This window comes from Leptonotus elevatus, chromosome 7, assembly GCF_054856555.1.
Source record: "Leptonotus elevatus isolate MCC_2025b chromosome 7, RoL_Lele_1.0, whole genome shotgun sequence".
Classification (NCBI taxonomy): Eukaryota; Metazoa; Chordata; class Actinopteri; order Syngnathiformes; family Syngnathidae; genus Leptonotus; species Leptonotus elevatus.
The window spans coordinates 21,676,040-21,693,183 of record NC_141245.1 but is presented as its reverse complement, the minus strand read 5'-3'; the positions used below and the strand labels follow the sequence as shown (position 1 = coordinate 21,693,183).

The 17,144-nt window shown below is 41.7% G+C and overlaps 1 protein-coding gene across 1 annotated transcript in view; it reads right to left on the bottom strand.

The window, feature by feature from the left end:
* axl (AXL receptor tyrosine kinase) overlaps positions 1–17,144 on the bottom strand; it is a 29,053-nt gene that overhangs the window by 9,543 nt on the left and 2,366 nt on the right. The window contains exons 2-11 of the mRNA XM_086080043.1: positions 14,556–14,769; positions 13,299–13,399; positions 13,030–13,212; positions 10,020–10,100; positions 9,787–9,902; positions 7,717–7,912; positions 2,375–2,517; positions 2,141–2,285; positions 1,711–1,719; positions 431–560 (exon numbers count right to left, since the gene is read on the bottom strand). Of these exons, the coding sequence (XP_085936169.1) occupies positions 431–560; positions 1,711–1,719; positions 2,141–2,285; positions 2,375–2,517; positions 7,717–7,912; positions 9,787–9,902; positions 10,020–10,100; positions 13,030–13,212; positions 13,299–13,399; positions 14,556–14,769 (1,318 nt within the window). The remainder of the gene's footprint in view (positions 1–430; positions 561–1,710; positions 1,720–2,140; positions 2,286–2,374; positions 2,518–7,716; positions 7,913–9,786; positions 9,903–10,019; positions 10,101–13,029; positions 13,213–13,298; positions 13,400–14,555; positions 14,770–17,144) is intronic.

The following is a 17,144-nucleotide window of genomic DNA, read 5'->3' as shown; positions in this document are numbered from 1 at the left end:
TTTTTTTCCACTTTTATTAAGAAGAGTATGAAAACCTATAATTTTTTTTACTGTACATTTAGAACAGACATAAAATTTGTGATTAATCGTGAGTTAACTCATGAAGTCATGCAATTAATTACGATTTTAATTGCCCGACGCGTCTAATTTTTTATTGTAATTAATTGCATGACTTCATGAGTTAACTCACGATTAATCATAAATTTGATATCTGTTCTAAATGAACAATATTTGTTTTTCTAGGTTTTCATACTCTTGTTAACAAAAGTGGAGAAAAAAAATTTAACCAATAGAAATAGTTCAAATGAATTTTTGACGTCAATAGCCGTCAATGGCAGTGAATGAGTTAAAACTAACAAAGTATAAACAAAATAAAAACTGAACTATAAAGAAAAATGCAACATTATTCTGAACCGTGGTCCATACGCACCCGAATCGCGTCTCCTTGCGCCGCAGTTTGGCCACGTACACGGCCATAAGTGCGCCGAGGGCCACGGCGCCGGTGGCGGCCATCACCACATACCACCAGTGCCACGAGAAGGCCGGCGGAGACGACAGACCTAACAAAAAAAAATAAAAAGTATAGGGAAAATCTGACCTCAGTAAAACAATATGTAAAATCTGATCTCAATAAATAAAAGCAAAATTTCACAATAAAGGAACAATATTTAGATTTGTGACCTCATTAACGCAAAAATATGTACAAATCTGAACTCATAACAGAAAGAATAAAGAAGTATGCTTTCTTATTCTAATGAACTGATTATTTTTTATTTGATATTTTATTAAAAAAAAAAGTCTAAATGCAAAATTCTGTTAATCTAATTTACAATAAATAAATTTACCAATAGGTGAATACAAAATAAAAATAAATAAGTCACTATTTTTTAATTACAATATTGATACTAAATGTAATTATTATTTAATAAATATAATTTTACTAAATAAATTATTTAATAAAATGAATACAAAATTGTTAAATTCATATGCAGTTTCTTTTTATTTGACCATTTCGGTTCGCAATGACTCAACCAATGTAATGAAGGAAATAAATGCATATGAAAAATATGAGAATAATTTTAGGGTAAATGTTTGGGGAAATTAAAGCACCAATTATATGAGACCATTTAAGAAATTACAATTGAATGATATCGATTTTTATTATATATTCTGACACGTAACAATATAAAAACTATTTAGGTTAAATGGTTCTGAGTGAATTGGTAGGACGAGATAACTTAATTTTTAGTCATACGGGACTCGACAAGTTCATTTTTATTTTTACCACTTTCAAGCATGTCAAAAATGTATCTGTTTGGTTTTGTTTTATCCATTGTAGTTTACCTCTCCTGTTGTTTCTTCTTTATTTCTACTCTACTTTATTGCCTACATGTTCAAAATAAAGACATTTAACCAAAAATTTCCGGATACAAAAATAGAGGGGCCCGCATGTGGCCCACAGGCCATACTTTGGCCACGCTGATACTAAATAAAGCCTGCTCAGTCTTCCACGTCTTTATCTGGCACAGCCTCTTTTGTCAGTCTGTCTGGCTCCATTAGACGAAGCAAACAGAGATGGCGAGCGCTCTAAATATTTATGAAGCGACGTCCCGGTTCACCCCCGCGCAACCTCGCCGCTCTTTTCTTCTCCCACAGATGAAGAAAGGAAGAAAAGGAAGTTTGTCACCGGGTTTGTAGGTCATCACTCACCTCGGAACTCTGGGAATATAAAAACAAATAAACATTGATGTTAGTGCTAGCCTAACACGGCTAACTTTATTTTCTTGACACTGCTTACAGAGTATCATTTAAAAGTCGCTAATTGTAATTTACAGGACAAAAGAGTCACGGTCAAAATGGACACGTCACAAACAAGGAGCATAATCAACTGATTTTTTTAAACAATCTTTTTTAGTTTTTGTTATTTTTCATTTACTTCAAATAATTATAATTATCTTGCATATGGTGTTCCACAGAGTTCAATTCTGGGGCCTGTGCTGTTTTCATTGTATCTGATGACCTCATTAGAGAAGGATTTGGTGAATGTGCATTGGAAACTTGTGGGGTTCAGCACCTCCAACAAGATTAAGACCCACTAGTTTACGATGTGATATATTGTATTTTTTATTTTTTTACCAACCAGGAGAGACGAGCGTGAGAGTCTGCGTGGGGCTCCAGGGTCCTTGGCCCGCCCCCGTGTATGCGCACACCCTGAAGGTGACGTTGGTGAGCGGGAGGGAAAGGTTGATTGACAGCTCCGTTTCCAGGCCGGCATCCACAACAAACTGGCCGAGGGGGGAGAGTCAGGGAGAGAGAGCGCATGTGTGAGTGTGAATGTGTGAGTGTGTGAGCGGTTTTGTACGCATGAGTGCACCTGCTTGTCGGCGGGCGGCACGCTTAACTCCACCAAGTACCCGCGCAGGTCCCCGTTGCGCTTCCCCACCGGCTCGTCCCATGACAGCAACACGTTGCTGTCGTTCCTCAGCGCCGTCACGTTGACCGGCGCCTCCTCGGGTACTGAAACACACAACGCACAACATCACCACAAAGAAGTACTGACATTCTGTAATTGAGTAAAAGTACAGTTACTTGTGTAAAAAATAAACGTTGGTAAACGTACTCACTCAAATAATTACTCAAGTAAAAGTACTCACTCAAATAATTACTCAAGTAAAAGTACAGGCTCTGAAATGTAATAGAAGTAGAAGTATTTCTACCGGATGTTTCCTCCTACATCAATTTGGAAGATATTAGCGAATAGAGCAAAAAATATTACCGTCATATTTACGGGTCGTTCTAATCTAGCCAATTGCACGTCATGTGATCGCGTGTCGTAGTGCCAATCACAGGCTGGGATGTACGGAACCGTGTGCAATGCTTTATTGACGGCTGATTTTTCTTCCAGGTCAAGTATTTTAATCGTTTTCATGCATTTAAAAACAAAAGTAATGACCTTGTTTTGAAAATGGTTCATGTAAAAAGTACAAATACTCATGTTAAAATGTAACGGAGAAAAGTAAAAAGCAGACTAAAAAATTTAAAACTACTCATGTCAAGTAACAAAGTATTTGTACTTCGTTACTTCACCATTGTACAACCACAACTACCTCTGCCAAGGTTGTGTTGTTTGCCAAAACAGCGCCATCTGCTGGATCTGGAATGAATTCATCGGAACTGACTAACAAACGACCTTTTTGGACTGAACTGGTAAAGAACAAAATTAACATTTTGGTTTATATATACAGTTAGCACGAGCAACGAACTAGCCAACCAACCAACTAACCAAGTTCACAAAGTATACTCTGTGCGTGTTTGTTTTGTGTGCGTGTTTCTGTGTGTGCGTGTGTTATTGAATGATGCAGTGTGTGAAAGGCGTTCCAGGCGGAGCGTGATGTAAATCAGGAAGTGTTTGGCGTTTGATTGTTTCCACATGCGCTGGCCTCTGGCACGGCAGCCAAAACAAGTCAAGCGCCCCTCCCTCCATGTCGTCGCCCCCCCCCCCCCCTAACCCCCTCCTCCCTTCCCAACTTTTCCTCTCCCCTTTCCACCTCGCCTCTTTTCTTTTCTGCGAGGGACATTCAAGCGAACAAAGACGACATTGTTGCAAAAAACGAGTTTGCAAAGAGACGAAGAAAGGCGACCGCCCTCCCCCCGAGAAAACAAAAACGTGTCATGTTTCCCATCAAGTCTCGTGGAATCATTTCCAGTACAGATTCAGTCAGCTGTGGATCTTCTCCGCACAAACGCAACGCACACACACTGTCTGTTGCGTGTGTGTGCGCCTGTTTCTCGTCTTGGAAAAAGGTCAGAGCGAGGCCAAAAGCTGAGAGACTCCGAAAATAAAAAAGCGAGCGCTCCCACGGCAGGTCCAACATTCACGTCAACTTCACAACTTGAAGAAAGCAGCCGCGTTTGATCGTTTGCATTTTGGCCGGAGAGGCGTAACCGCGGCAACAAGTGTTCCTCACAAACAGGCCGGAGAGAATATGTCAACAATAGTTGTGTCATGTTAGGATGCGCACACGCGCACGTGTGCAACATGAGTACAAACGTGACAAACAATTGAAAAACATGATACATTTGGCTAAACTAAAAAAAAAATAAAAAAAAATAGTTTGCCAAAACAATTTTTTTTTAAATTAAAAAAACAACCTTGGGCAATTATGCTACTAGGCTAACAATATTTTTGATTGTATAACATTAACTCATTAACTGCCATTGACGGCTATAGACGTCAAAAATTAATTTGAACAATTGCTATTAGTTTCACATATTTTTCCACTTTTGTTAACAAGAGTATAAAAACCTAGAATTTTTTTTTGTATATTTAAACTGATATAAAATTTGTGATTAATAGCAAGTTAACTATTGAAGTGATGCGATTAATTACAATTTTAAAAAATGTAATCGTCTGACGGCCCTAATTTTTTAATAATATTTTTTTTCTTTTTAATTAGGGCATCAGGAGATTAACATTTTTAATTGTAATTAATCACATGACTTCACTAGTTAACTCAAGAGTAATCACAAATTTTATATCTGTTCTAAATGTACAATACACGTTTTCTAGGTTTTCATACTCTTGGTAACGAAAGTGGAGAAAAATGTGAAACTAGTAGTAATAGATCAAAAGATTTTTTGACGTCTATAGCCGTCAATGGCAGTGAGTGAGTTAATAATAATATTGAATAATTTAGTCCTTGCCTCTTTATACCCAATCATGTTGCAGCAGGGTGAGTCCTGCCTTGCGAGATTCATAACGTCCCAACTACTGTCTCAGGTCATCAGTACGGCACTAATATTAGGCATTCTTCGCAGAGGATAAAGAATATACGGCTATGAGGACTGTTACAGTATACAGGGAGTCCTCAAGTTACGGCGGAGTTCCGTTCCTACGCGCGCGTCCGTTTCTGGAGGTAACAACAACACAACTTTAAATAACTTTAAAATGGCGTGATTAGGGCAAATTGACGAAAAAAAGAAGGTGCTACGGAAGAGGCGCGGGCGCTGTAAAGTTGAAACGACGTAACTCGAGGACTCCCTGTATTTCTGAATTGTTCGTTTTTAATCTGTTGCTTAAACGGTTAAAGCTGGTCAAAATAGATGCTAATTAGCATTACGCTACTGGGGCCTTGTGGTATATTTAAACTATTCAAACATTTGGGTTTTGGATTAGTTAAGATACTTGAATCCTGTTAAAAGTGTCGTAAGGATGAAAATGGCTGCTTCCACTCGCTCTGAACACCCCCCACTGCTATTCTCCCCTTTGGGTGGTGGGAGGCAGTAATGGGAAAATAGTAAATGTTCCTCAGAGTATTCCCACCTCCCCTTTCCCCTACTCCCACCAACACGCCTTTCTCTTTTTTTCCCCCCTTTCTGTTGTTTTCCCACAGTGCCTTGCTACATGTGAGCTCATGTGAGGCCGAAGCCAAAATGGGGGAAGCGAGAAAAAGAGCGAGCACGAGAAAGAGGCCGGATTGTTTTTGTAGAATTCCTCGGCGGTGGCCTCTGAAGAAGGCCAGTCAACTCAACAAGTGGTTAGCGCATAAATAGCAGCGCGCAGGAGGGAAACGTTTGTGTCTGGATGACACTTTTGAATAAGGACAGTCAAGAACATTTGTTGCCCAATGAGAAACACATGCGGAACAGACAAAGACTTAAGACTTAAGCTTAATTGTTCCCGTCATCAAAACATTTGTATGCCGTTACAGGACTAGCACTCTTGCTCTGACAAAACAAACAAAACTGGACATGTGACCAATTACTTTTGTCCATATTTGTTACTTGCTGTAGTTTAGTGGACACGCGACCCATTATTTTTGGCCATATTTCTCAGGTGTCCCATTACTTTTGGTCCATCCTGTATTTATGCCCATATTTGTCACTTCCTGTCGTCCCAAGTACTGTACTCTTGTCTATATTTGCCACTTCCTGTAGTTTGTTCATGTTGACATTGCGTTCCATTATGTATGTCTGTATTTTTTGTCATTTTAGCAGACACTAATCCCATTACTTTTGTCCATATTTGTCACTTCCTGCACTTTTAATGGATACATGTCACTTTTTGTCCACATTTATCACCTTGTGTAGTCTTAACATGTCCCGGTGCTTAGTATGTATTTTTTTGTTTCAGTGTACATATGTCGTAGTACTTTTGGTCCACACTGTAGTTTTAGTGTACACGTGTGTTTTTTTCCCATCAAGATTTACTTTTAGTGGACACATGCCTGACTTCTTGTGTCCATATTTACGTTGTGCGTCTGCCCAATGAGAACCACATGTAGCGTGCAGAGATGTTTGACGGAGACATAAAGCGTGAGGGCCTTTTAAAATATGGCGGCGCTGTGACAAGATAACCTCCCGTCTTGGCTTTTCGTGACCTTGCTGAGAATTTGAACAAAAAGGGGGAAACGCAAAGTGACCACGCTTTTTGTGTTTTCCTGTGAAAAGGAACAAAAAGCTTGATTGGTGAAGAAGTGAAACTCGACATTTTTTTTTTTTTAGCACAAACATCTCAATTGCGTGCTGTCATCACTTCTCCTTTCTTTTTCTTTCTTTTTTTGTGGGGTGGGGGGCATGGAAAGCACTGATCATCTGTCCCTTGCCTCCCTCACTTGTCCTGCCTTGATTTCCGCTCGCAGTGCATGCTGGTCGCTGGCATGGAAAATGGCACCTTGGTTTGAATGCAAACACGAGATCCAAACATTCGCCTTTCACGGCTAGTAACGTTTCCGCCGTCCCTCCTTTCTAAATGCAGTACTGTCCCTAAACATACCGTGTTGTGTTCGAGGACTGTGGGATGGAAACATCGTGACCCACACTAACCACACTTTGGATGTCCTCCATCCATCTTTTTTTCTGCTGGGGCCTAACCCAGCTGAAGTCTCGCAAGAGGACACGCTCACATTCACACAGTCACCGAGTGGGAATGTGTCCCATTACTTTAGTCCATATTGGGCACTTCAATAGAGTCATAATTTATCCAAGTGGAGACTGAGGGCAAAGTTAAAGTAAAAAAACAAACAAAACAAAAACAAGACTGCTTAAACAGTAGAGAGAGCTGACTGTCTACATTACTTTAGTCCATATTGGGCACATCAATAGAGTCATAATGTATCCAAGTGGAGACTGAGGGCAAAGCTAAAAAAGGAAAAGAAAACAGACTGCTACAGTAGAGAAAGCTGTCTGTCTACTTTATTTACTCTTCACAGCATGTGGACGTTGATGATAAAGAGACAAATTTATTCAGGTGGAGACTGAGGGCAAGCAGGAAAACCGGGGCGCTGAAGCAGAGCTAGTGGGTCCCCTTTATTAAGTCTTCTCAACATGTCGATATTGAGCATGATAAAGAGGGAGATTTATCCAAATGGAGACTGAGGGCAAGTTAAAAAAAAAACAGCACTGCAGCCAAGTGGAGACTATGGAGTATGGCATGTTAAAGAGTCGCCTTTATTAGACTGACCACTGTTTGAACCACTATATCCAAGTAGAGACTGAGGGCAAGCAGAAAAACTGAAGCGCTGCAGCAAGTGGAGACTGTGAAGTAAGGTCAGCTTAGCTAACAGGTCTACTTTATTTAACTTCTAAGCATGTAGATGTCGAACAGACTAAGGAGACAGATTTATCCAAGCGGAGACTGAGGCTAAGCAGCAAACCCAGACCACTGCAGCCATGTGGAGACTGCGAAGTAGGCTAAGCTATTTTTCGCGAACTCACCTCCTTCCGCCGTGCGCATCTCCACCCAGGAAGTCCAGTTTGACGGGCCCTGGCTGCTGTGACACGCCACCCTGGCAGCGTAGCGGCTGTGCGGCGTTAAGTCCTCCACCAGGTACTCGGGCGGAGGGACGTTCACGTTCTGATTGCGGATCATCTCATCTGGACCTCTGGAGAACAGCTCGTCAGCATGTTTGACCTGGAAGAGTCCAAAAGGATGTCCAAAATGACAAGAGCTAAGATAAAAGAAAAAAACCCACCACATTCATATTATAAGTCACATTTATCTTAAAAGTCAGGAATTCTTCTTCTTAATGAGTTTGTGTGCTTGATGCTGATTGGAGGACAATTTTTGTGTGTGTGTCTTTTTGTCTGCATCTTTGTGGGGACGCAAGCAAACATCCTGAGTGCTGCATCGGCAGAATCTCTGCGGCGCTCGCTGTCCTCGCTGCGGTCCACTTGGAGCGCTCCGACCACATGCGACTTCCCCGCTGCGGCTTTTGGAGCGCACAAGTGCTGGAAGTCAGCAGTTTGTGTTTAGCGTCCGTGCGCACGTGTAAGTAGGTTTGTGTGTATAGGAGGGAGGTGTATGCGGTGGTGGGGTAATAGGTGTGTCCTTGCAGGTAAATCAGTGTGCGGGGGTGTGCGTGAGCAGGTGTTTGAGCTTTCAAACAATTGCCGCACTCACTCCCATTTGAGCAAGTTAGCGTAAGTTTGAGGGGGGGGGGGGTGTCCGACCCCCACCCCTCGGGCTAAGCCGCATGTGTGTCATTCCTGACCCCGTGAGTCACGTCCAGGCTGCAAACAAGCATTTAATCTCATTGAGTCACCGCACATTCCCCCTCGTACGGCTCACACACCATTCCTGACGCCTTTTCCTGTTTTTAAGATGTTCTTTCTTTTTTTTTTTTTCTACTTTTCTTCTGACTTATTCGGAGCCCCAGACATGACTTGGGGAAAAGTGTTTTGAGTGTGGACATAATGTAGCTGTAGTACACTGTATGGGGCGCACCCTCTCTAGGAACGGTTAGAGGACATCTGGCTATTGCAGTTTCAAGTGAAGGTGCGCTCCATTTACTTACTCAGATGTCCAAGTTGTTCAATCAGAATGGTATTAAAACACAAATTCATATTTTATAATAAAAAATGGAGTAATAACATAATTAAAAAGAAGAATTATTTCAAATAGTTTGTGCATCACGATTTCATGCTTCAATTCAATTAATTATGTTGCTCCTTCTGTTGTTCCCACCTTAGCCACCAGGTGGCAGAATCCTGAAGTCAACAACCCTTGTTTTTGTGGAAAACTTTTTTTTTTTTATGTTTTGGAAAAAAAGTTGTTTTTGTCTTTCAGTGCATTCATAATGTGTGTCAATTATACGCAAATTTTCACAATTCACAATCGGGCTCGGTGCCCTATCCGGTCAATAGCGGTGGTCCGCTGTTATCAAAATAAAAGTAGCGAGCCCAATGTGGCTCAATGTAATGGAGCAAAAGTATTGTTTATGCTTTACAAAAAATACTTAAGTTAAAAGTATGTTGCATTAACACAACTCTGATAAGCACCATTCACCCAAAAAGTTATTTGAGTAAATGTAATGGCATAAATGTAGAACATTATGATACATCTCTAATGGTACAAAAGAATAATGAAGCCACATTTAAAAAAAAAAAGTTTCTCTCTCATAATTGACATCATCGACTTTCTATTCTCAGCCTTCTCCAGCGATGCATTCAAAATCCCCCCCCCTATTCTGCCAGGCCTGGCCCCTCAACTTGTTTCCCCGTCCCAGCGAGGGAGAAATGGGGGAGAGGGACGAAGGGTTGGAGGGTTTGCGCAAGAGGTACGAGGAGCAGCTTTATTAGAAACAGACGTTTAGGGGTGGCGCTGCTCGCCGTAATGGCCACCAAGAGGGAGGGCCCGCTGCGTCAGATTCGTTTAGGGAGGCCCACTTTCCCTGAGTGAAACCCGAGCCCGTTGCTCCAGGGGGACAAAGATGGGTGTGGCTCGGGAGGGAGACGGGGGGGCTGTCTTTTCTTTTTCTGGAGAAGGAACTCATTCGGAAAACTCACCTGCACCGTGCAGCGGATGACCGGGTAGTCGCCGCCAAAGCCGGGTTGCCATGACAACCAGAGACTGGTGGGCGTGATGTTGACGGCTCTCAGGTGGTGAGGTACGGACGGCAGCACTGATAAAGACACAGGTATCTTATTTGAAAATGTATTTGACATTTTTTTAGCCAAGTAATCCAATTAAGTCTGACTTGAGTCAAGTCATGTGGCTCGGATCCGCCTTTTCTCCTTACCGGTAATGGTGCCGGATCCAGAGGCGGCCACGCCCTTGCGGTTCTGGGCCTCGCAGGAAAAACTGCTGGTCCGGTTCAAACCTGAGCGGGGAAAAAACGGGCATGAGAAGGCAAAACTTTTGGCGGTCCAACGCCCCACTCAGCATTTTCTTAGAAAAAGAAAATGAGTGAGATGCAGTTTGAGCTGATGCGAGACAAAAAAGGTAGAGAAGAGAGTTGTGGTTTCTGTGGCAACGTGAGTCAGTGGATGACAGTGCGGCGGCAGTCAGCACAAATTTTCCATCTATTCATTTTGTAGAGCGCTTGTGTCCTCATTAGGGATGAGCAGATTCAAACCCGGAATCTCAGCAATGCTAAAAAATAGACTGCCCAGGAAGATTAACTGAATTTTTGGCGAATACAAAATTTTGTCTACAGAATTTTAAATCCTAAAAATAAAAGTATTATAATATTAAAAATCCTGCTTTGTTTGTTTATTTGGTATTTACAAAACCATGTCACCCTCTTCAAATGTCATTGCCAGGTCCGAAAATGTATTCTACTGTAAATTTGCCTTAACTGAGTGGCTAACAGTTTAGCAAGCTAACTCATTCGTTGACTTCCACGTCACTAAACAAGGCCCCGCCTCTTAAAGGCACATACACGTTCAACGTAACAAATACTACAGTGGACAAAAATAACACTTGGATCTTACGTGCATATGTTTTTTAAGCTTTATATTGGTCTGAGGTGTAAATTAGGGATTACGTTGCTTTTGTTTGACTACTACATTTGAGAGTAAATTGCAATGAATTCTTGATTAACTCATTCACTCCCAGCCATTTTCACTGAAGCAACCCCCTTCGCTCCCGGCTGCATTACTGGATTTTGACTGATTTTGCAAGGCCCACAGAATACTGTATTGTGTTCTATTGCTATAAAAACATGGAACCTACCAAAAGAAAAATTGTAGTCTTCTTCCATCAGGAAAAAAAAAAGTATATTTATATCTGTTTCCGTTTTGCAGCAATTAGCATTAGAATATAGCTAAGTTTCATCATTATTCACAAATCTGTTTAGAACTGTGGGGAAAACAGCTTGTTTCCAAGCTGGCCCTGGTTGGTCTCTTATACTCTGCTGCTTATACCCATTCACAAAAGGAGCGCTGCACAAGACGTTGCACTGCCCATTAAGGAAAAAGACAAAATTTAGTAAACGTCATTTCATGTTTTTGGCGGCATTCATTTGGATTTTAGTAAACGTCATTAAACGTTTTTTTGCGGTAAAAGAGTTAAAACATTAAAATAGATCGTATTTATACGTTTCTGGGAGCAAATTAGTTAATTCAGTGTAGAGACACTTTAAGTGAGATTTTTCCAATGGAAAAACATGTGCCTTGGTTAAATAAAGGTTGGGAAACACTGTTGTAAACAACATCACAAGGATTCTGTGACCACGCAAACAACACGTCCCAAAACTACAACAAGAAATACACACTTGAGTCTTTCATAATAAAGTATCCCAAATGCGGCACTTTTGTGACAATAGTTCCATACAAGCATCAGCGATGAGTAAGTGGTCCACGTTCCCGGCACACAGCTTCGACAAGTGTCTCAAATCCCGACATCAGCGTGCTCACACACTTGAGACATTCCACAACATTCACATCATGTGACCTCCCCGTGTTGTCAAATGTTCTCAAGTGGTGCCAGTTAGCCACACACACACACACGCACTGCTACCAGTGTGTCATTCATGGCAAGCTGGACGCACCAAAGGCTCCATTGTAAAGCGGGAGGAAAAAAAGAATGCTAATTTCCGCCGTGTGCGGACAGACCCTCATCTGGCGATTGCGCAACTTGCCCTCATGTCTCGCGCACAGACGCACACTGGCACGTGGATGATGACCAACATCTGCTTTTTAAATGGAGCAGCTTCTTTTGCACTTGACAACAATAAACATGTGATTCACGCTGTCCTTTGTTCAAGAGGTTTGTTGTGCAGGAACACAAATATAGGTATGCGTATATATTAGTGACAGTTAAGCGGAGTTTACTGGAGCTAAAGTCCACCAAGATAAAAACATAACCTAGTAGCAGGACTTTGCATCTCGAAGTCACGTGGATATCCACGCTCACATTCACACTTAAGAACAATTTAGAGTGTTCAATGAACCTAATATGGATGCAAGTTTTTCGAACGTCGGATGGAAGGAAGCAGGAAGTCGAGATTCAAACCCCCAGCCTCAGGATTGTGAGGCAGACCTCACTGTATATACTAGTTAAAATAGGACAAACTATGAGTAAACTAGAATGGCATTCGGTTGACCTCTGCCAAGGCTGAGGCGTCCCTACTGAATTCATGTCCAATTCCTGCAAACTGTATGCCCATATTTGGTAATGCCAGAAGATCTGGATTCCAACAATCTAATGGATTCTTCCTTGGTCCAAGCCAGATGCCAGTGCAGGTGTGACTTTGTTCTTTCAATTTTCTCAGAGCCCCTCTCACGTTTTCCCTGTGCCTACTGGACGATGGTTTATGAGGTTTGGAGCAGCTGCCCATTCCACAGAGGTGAGTGTCGGTTCCTGCTCAGCAACCATCCCAACTGTTCCGATGAGTCAAACCAGATCCCGGTACCTCGCCGCCAGCTCCCAAATCCTCTCCTGTGTGACTCGAGCACCTCCATCCTTTCTTTTCAGACTTTTTATCTCGTCGAGTCCTCAGCCGAGCTATTTGTGCTCTAACCTAAAGCACCCGACAACCCCCCCCCCCCCCCCCCCCCCCCCCTGTGCCTGAGCCGGCAACCACACGACCGCAAGCCCAGCCTCGGCTGGCCATCGGCCTGATAGCCTCTGGCTTCTCCTCCCTGATAATCTCCTTGTTGTGTTTGAGCTAAGATGTGTTGGGAGGGAGGCGGAGTTTACTTGAAGAATGTTACAAATTTCGACAGTGTTTTTTTCCAGGCTCAAAATATTCCAAAGTTCTGATCCAATAATTAATTCATTCGTAGAAACAGTGTGTTGGTTGGCACCTGTGATGTTGAGCGTAGAGGGCGACAGGGCCACCGGGTCGTCCACGGTGTTAAGAGGGGCGCCGTCCCGAAGCCAGATGACTCGGACCGGTTCCGGCGGCCCGTGGGCAACGCAGTGCAAGCTCAGCGGCGCGTTGGCCACCACGGACATGTGCTGCGGCTCGGCGGAGAAGTGAGGAAGACCTGAGGAAGATGGCGGCCGGAGCAGAATTGGCGTCATGATGGGTCCAGTGCGCTGGTGCCGGATTGGAGGAGGGAGGGGGACTCACCTTCCAGCATGATGCTTCCCTCCGTGGACAAAATCTGCTCGCTTCCCACGTCGGCTGCGCACTGATAGGTGCCCATGTCTGAAAGTTGGACGCTGTTAATCCTGTGGAGAGGAACATTTGTTTAGACTGAGTAACCCTTTAATTTGATTTCAGATTTGTAAACAATTGTATTTAGTTTTTTTACGGTACAGTGGTGCCTTGACGTACAAGTTTGAATGAGAAAAATAGCACTTGATAATGCTGCACTTCATAGACATAAAGACTTAATTAATTTTTTTGTATTATTATTGTCATTATTATACGACTGATGAGTACTACTATATTGAATGCCTAAAAATGTTGCTGCACTGTTTGTGTTCAAATATCAGTTGCTAGGAGTATTTCACATTACAGTACAGTATGTGTTAGCATTAGCATTAAGCTAGCATACTAAAGGCTAAGCTGTGTGCCTGTGCGTTTTCGGTTTAATTTGACAGTAAACTTCAACTGGGAGCGGAATTAAATAGCAGTAGTTTTATTATTGCTGTAACATAATGCTAACTTGTGTTATTAGCCCATTTATGGTGTTTCACCTATATTAGCGTAAAGCTAGTAGTCCTTGGTTTTGTAGTTTGGGTGCACGTTTTATCAAATGTGAAATTCTTTTTTGTTTTATGTGTCACTTTTTCCGGAAAAATAAAACTGGAAGTGACAAAAAAGTTGAAGCAAGCACACCGTGCCGCTTTATTTGGAGATATTCTGTGTACAACATATATTTTTTAAATATATTCTTTGAATCTGGTTTGTATTACTTTCTCAGTCATTCTGTTCCAGTTTCACACAACACAAATGTTTCCTGGTTGTGCATATGTAAAAAATTCCAATGTTGCTTTGACCATCAAATGGTAATTTCCCTTCCCTATTTTGAAACGGTAGAATTGTTTTCTGTGATTTTATACATTAATTGTAAATTTTAATACATTTGATTTTAAACGGAGTACATGAACAAGATGTTCTTCGTATTCCTTCTGAATAGTGATTAAAGATTGGAGAAAATTCTTGGTATTTTTTCCCCTAAAACCTCAACCCAATATTTTTAAATATTATAGAAAAACAGTGTGGAAAGAAGAGCAAGAGATCAACCACATCCCGATGGCGCTCCAGTTCCATCACTCTGGGATTAAAAATCACAACGGAGCCAAGCCACAGGAGACGAACTTTTATCAGATTTCATTCCAGTTGTGCTTAACAAGATGTGCGGTGACGCCGGCCGACTACCTGAGGGTGCTGTGTACAATCCAGCGGTCCGTGTTGAAAACCGGCATTTGGTAGTCGTCGTACTCGGCGTAGGGAAGCGGCGCGCCGTCTTTCAGCCAGTACACGTTGGGCGGAATCTCGTCGTCGTCAACCGTGGCCAACAGGCTGCACTCCAGCCTCACAGGTTTGCCCATGGACGAGACCACGGTGGCCAGTTGTTTCTCAAACTCAAAATCTGGAATAAGTTGGACTCAGTTATGGGGGAGAATAGGATACTACATTTAAAAAAAACTAATTAAATAATCAGTTGAATTTAAATAATGGTCAAGCTCATTTTCATGATGGGACACATCATAGTCAGTTTGCCTCAGAGGGCCATTATGGAGTAAATATATAGTTGCCTTGTGAATTATTACATACATACACTAGCCCCTGCATTTGATTTGTTATGTATATTATTAAAAAACAAACTGAAGTTGAAATCAAACGTCATGTAAAATTGTGATGTGGAAAATATAGGATTTTTTTTTTTTTAAATAACTTAAAAGTGAATAAAAATTACGATTTCGCTCTGGATTTCCTGCCAAAATGAATCAAATCCATTCAGCAAGAAACATAAATTCGACACATTTTAATTTGCCATTGCGATTGGGCACGATTTGGAAATTGACATTCTTAGTGTTTGAATGAATTTCACAGTTTTGTGTATTTAGACCCAATTTCTATGAAAGAGAAGCACAAAGTTTTGGGGTAAAGTCTGTGACTAATCAATCAAATATGATAAAGCCCTCAGCAAAAGAGGAATGGATTGGAAGTACAAAACGAAAACGTATTTTCTTTGATGCAGCACCTCTGCATACACATTAAAAATAGACATTTTAGTATACAACAATTGTTCAAGTCATGTTAAAATTGGATTTAGTGAACGAAACCCTTGTGATAAAAGTGAAGACAAATTGCAAATTTCACAACAGATTTCCTGCCGAAATGAAAAGAATAAATTCAATTTTGCGAGAAGCGTGTGATCGTATTAAAGAGTGTGAAAGATCGTCAGGGACACGACAAACAAATCAACTAATTGCGCTTGCTCTGGTTACGGTTATCTGGCTCGCGCGCACACGCTGATAGATGACCTTGATAGCGGGACAAAGGCCGCTTGTGAGCTGACGAGCGGCAGCAAAGTGCTGCTCAATTGGTGTTCAAACAGTTTTTTATATTGTTCTAAATCTGTTTCTTCTTCTGTTTTTTTTATGTTAGCAATTATGTCTTTTTATGGGATGGAATATGCCTGTGAATATTTTCATTCTCATGGCAACTGCATCGAAACATCCTTCTGAATTCATCATTGGGGTATTTTAGAATTGAAAGGCAGACAAATGTTGCATTCAGTGCAAAGAAGCCATTAGGAAAATGTGCTTTCTGCCCCAGAAAGCAAGAGGTCGCCGCCCCCTGGCAAAAGCGGAAAACACTAACACACACACTGAGCTACAATAAATCTCATGAGTGACGTGTGTGCAGATTTTCTCAAGACGCTCGACCCGCCCCCCCATTACCCCTTCGTTTACTTCACTGCTGACCTTCCACCTCTGACCCCGGGTGACTCCACCGCTGCACATCTTACACGTAGTAGAAAACAAACACGCCGTCAAAAACAAGCTTGGGCTTGAGTTCCCCTTAAACACATGCACACAATCTGCACATGCTTTAAAAAAAGTGACATCAAGGTGCTAAAAGGATCCACTTTGATTGGCCACGATTAAAGTCGGTTGTGACCATCTGCAAAATGCCAACACCAGGTCTAACCTGCCCCCACGTAGAGATACATCATGCACTGCGCCAGATTGAAAATAGAGCCGAACATGAGTTTCAAAATGTTCTCCAGTGAGTGTTTCTCTGTTTGGTACTAAGCTGCTCGACCCACCCTCGTACAGCTGATGTGCGTGAATGCCCATAATTCAATGATGGGAAGCTAACATGTTGTCAAAAACAACACTTGGGACTTGACTTCCCCTTAAACCACCAAAAAGGGACATCATGACAAAATGTGGAGCCACAAGCTTTCCGTTGGGCATCTACCAAATCTGACACAACATGGGGCTATGTTTGTAACTTTAGGGGTTTAATGGCTATTCATTGGGGCAGTATCCTCAAGGGTCCATATTGGGGCCCTTTAAGTTTGTACTGTAAAGGGTACTGTCTCGGTCAGGGATGGGCAACATGATTAAAAAAACAAAAAATGCCTGATCAGTTTTATGTTGTAATAACGGTGTTCACCACTAGATGTCAGGCTTCACCAAGTACACGTCCATGTTTCATCTCAATTAGAGAAGAAAAATAAGTTAATAGAGACTCTTTTAGGACAGAACTGAAAGAGGGATTCAATATTTTTTTTTTGCACAAGATGTCACGGTTTCAGGTTAACAGTGTGCAACTTAAATTTAACATGACAGCTACTTAATAGACTTATTCAACAAACTAACAGTAAAGTAAATACACTTAAACAATAATAATTAACAAGCTCATAATGGAAAAAGTTCAGCATTACATGCTGAATTACGGCTGAATAGTACAAAAATACATAAACAACTGTGACTGTATTCTCACAAGAAC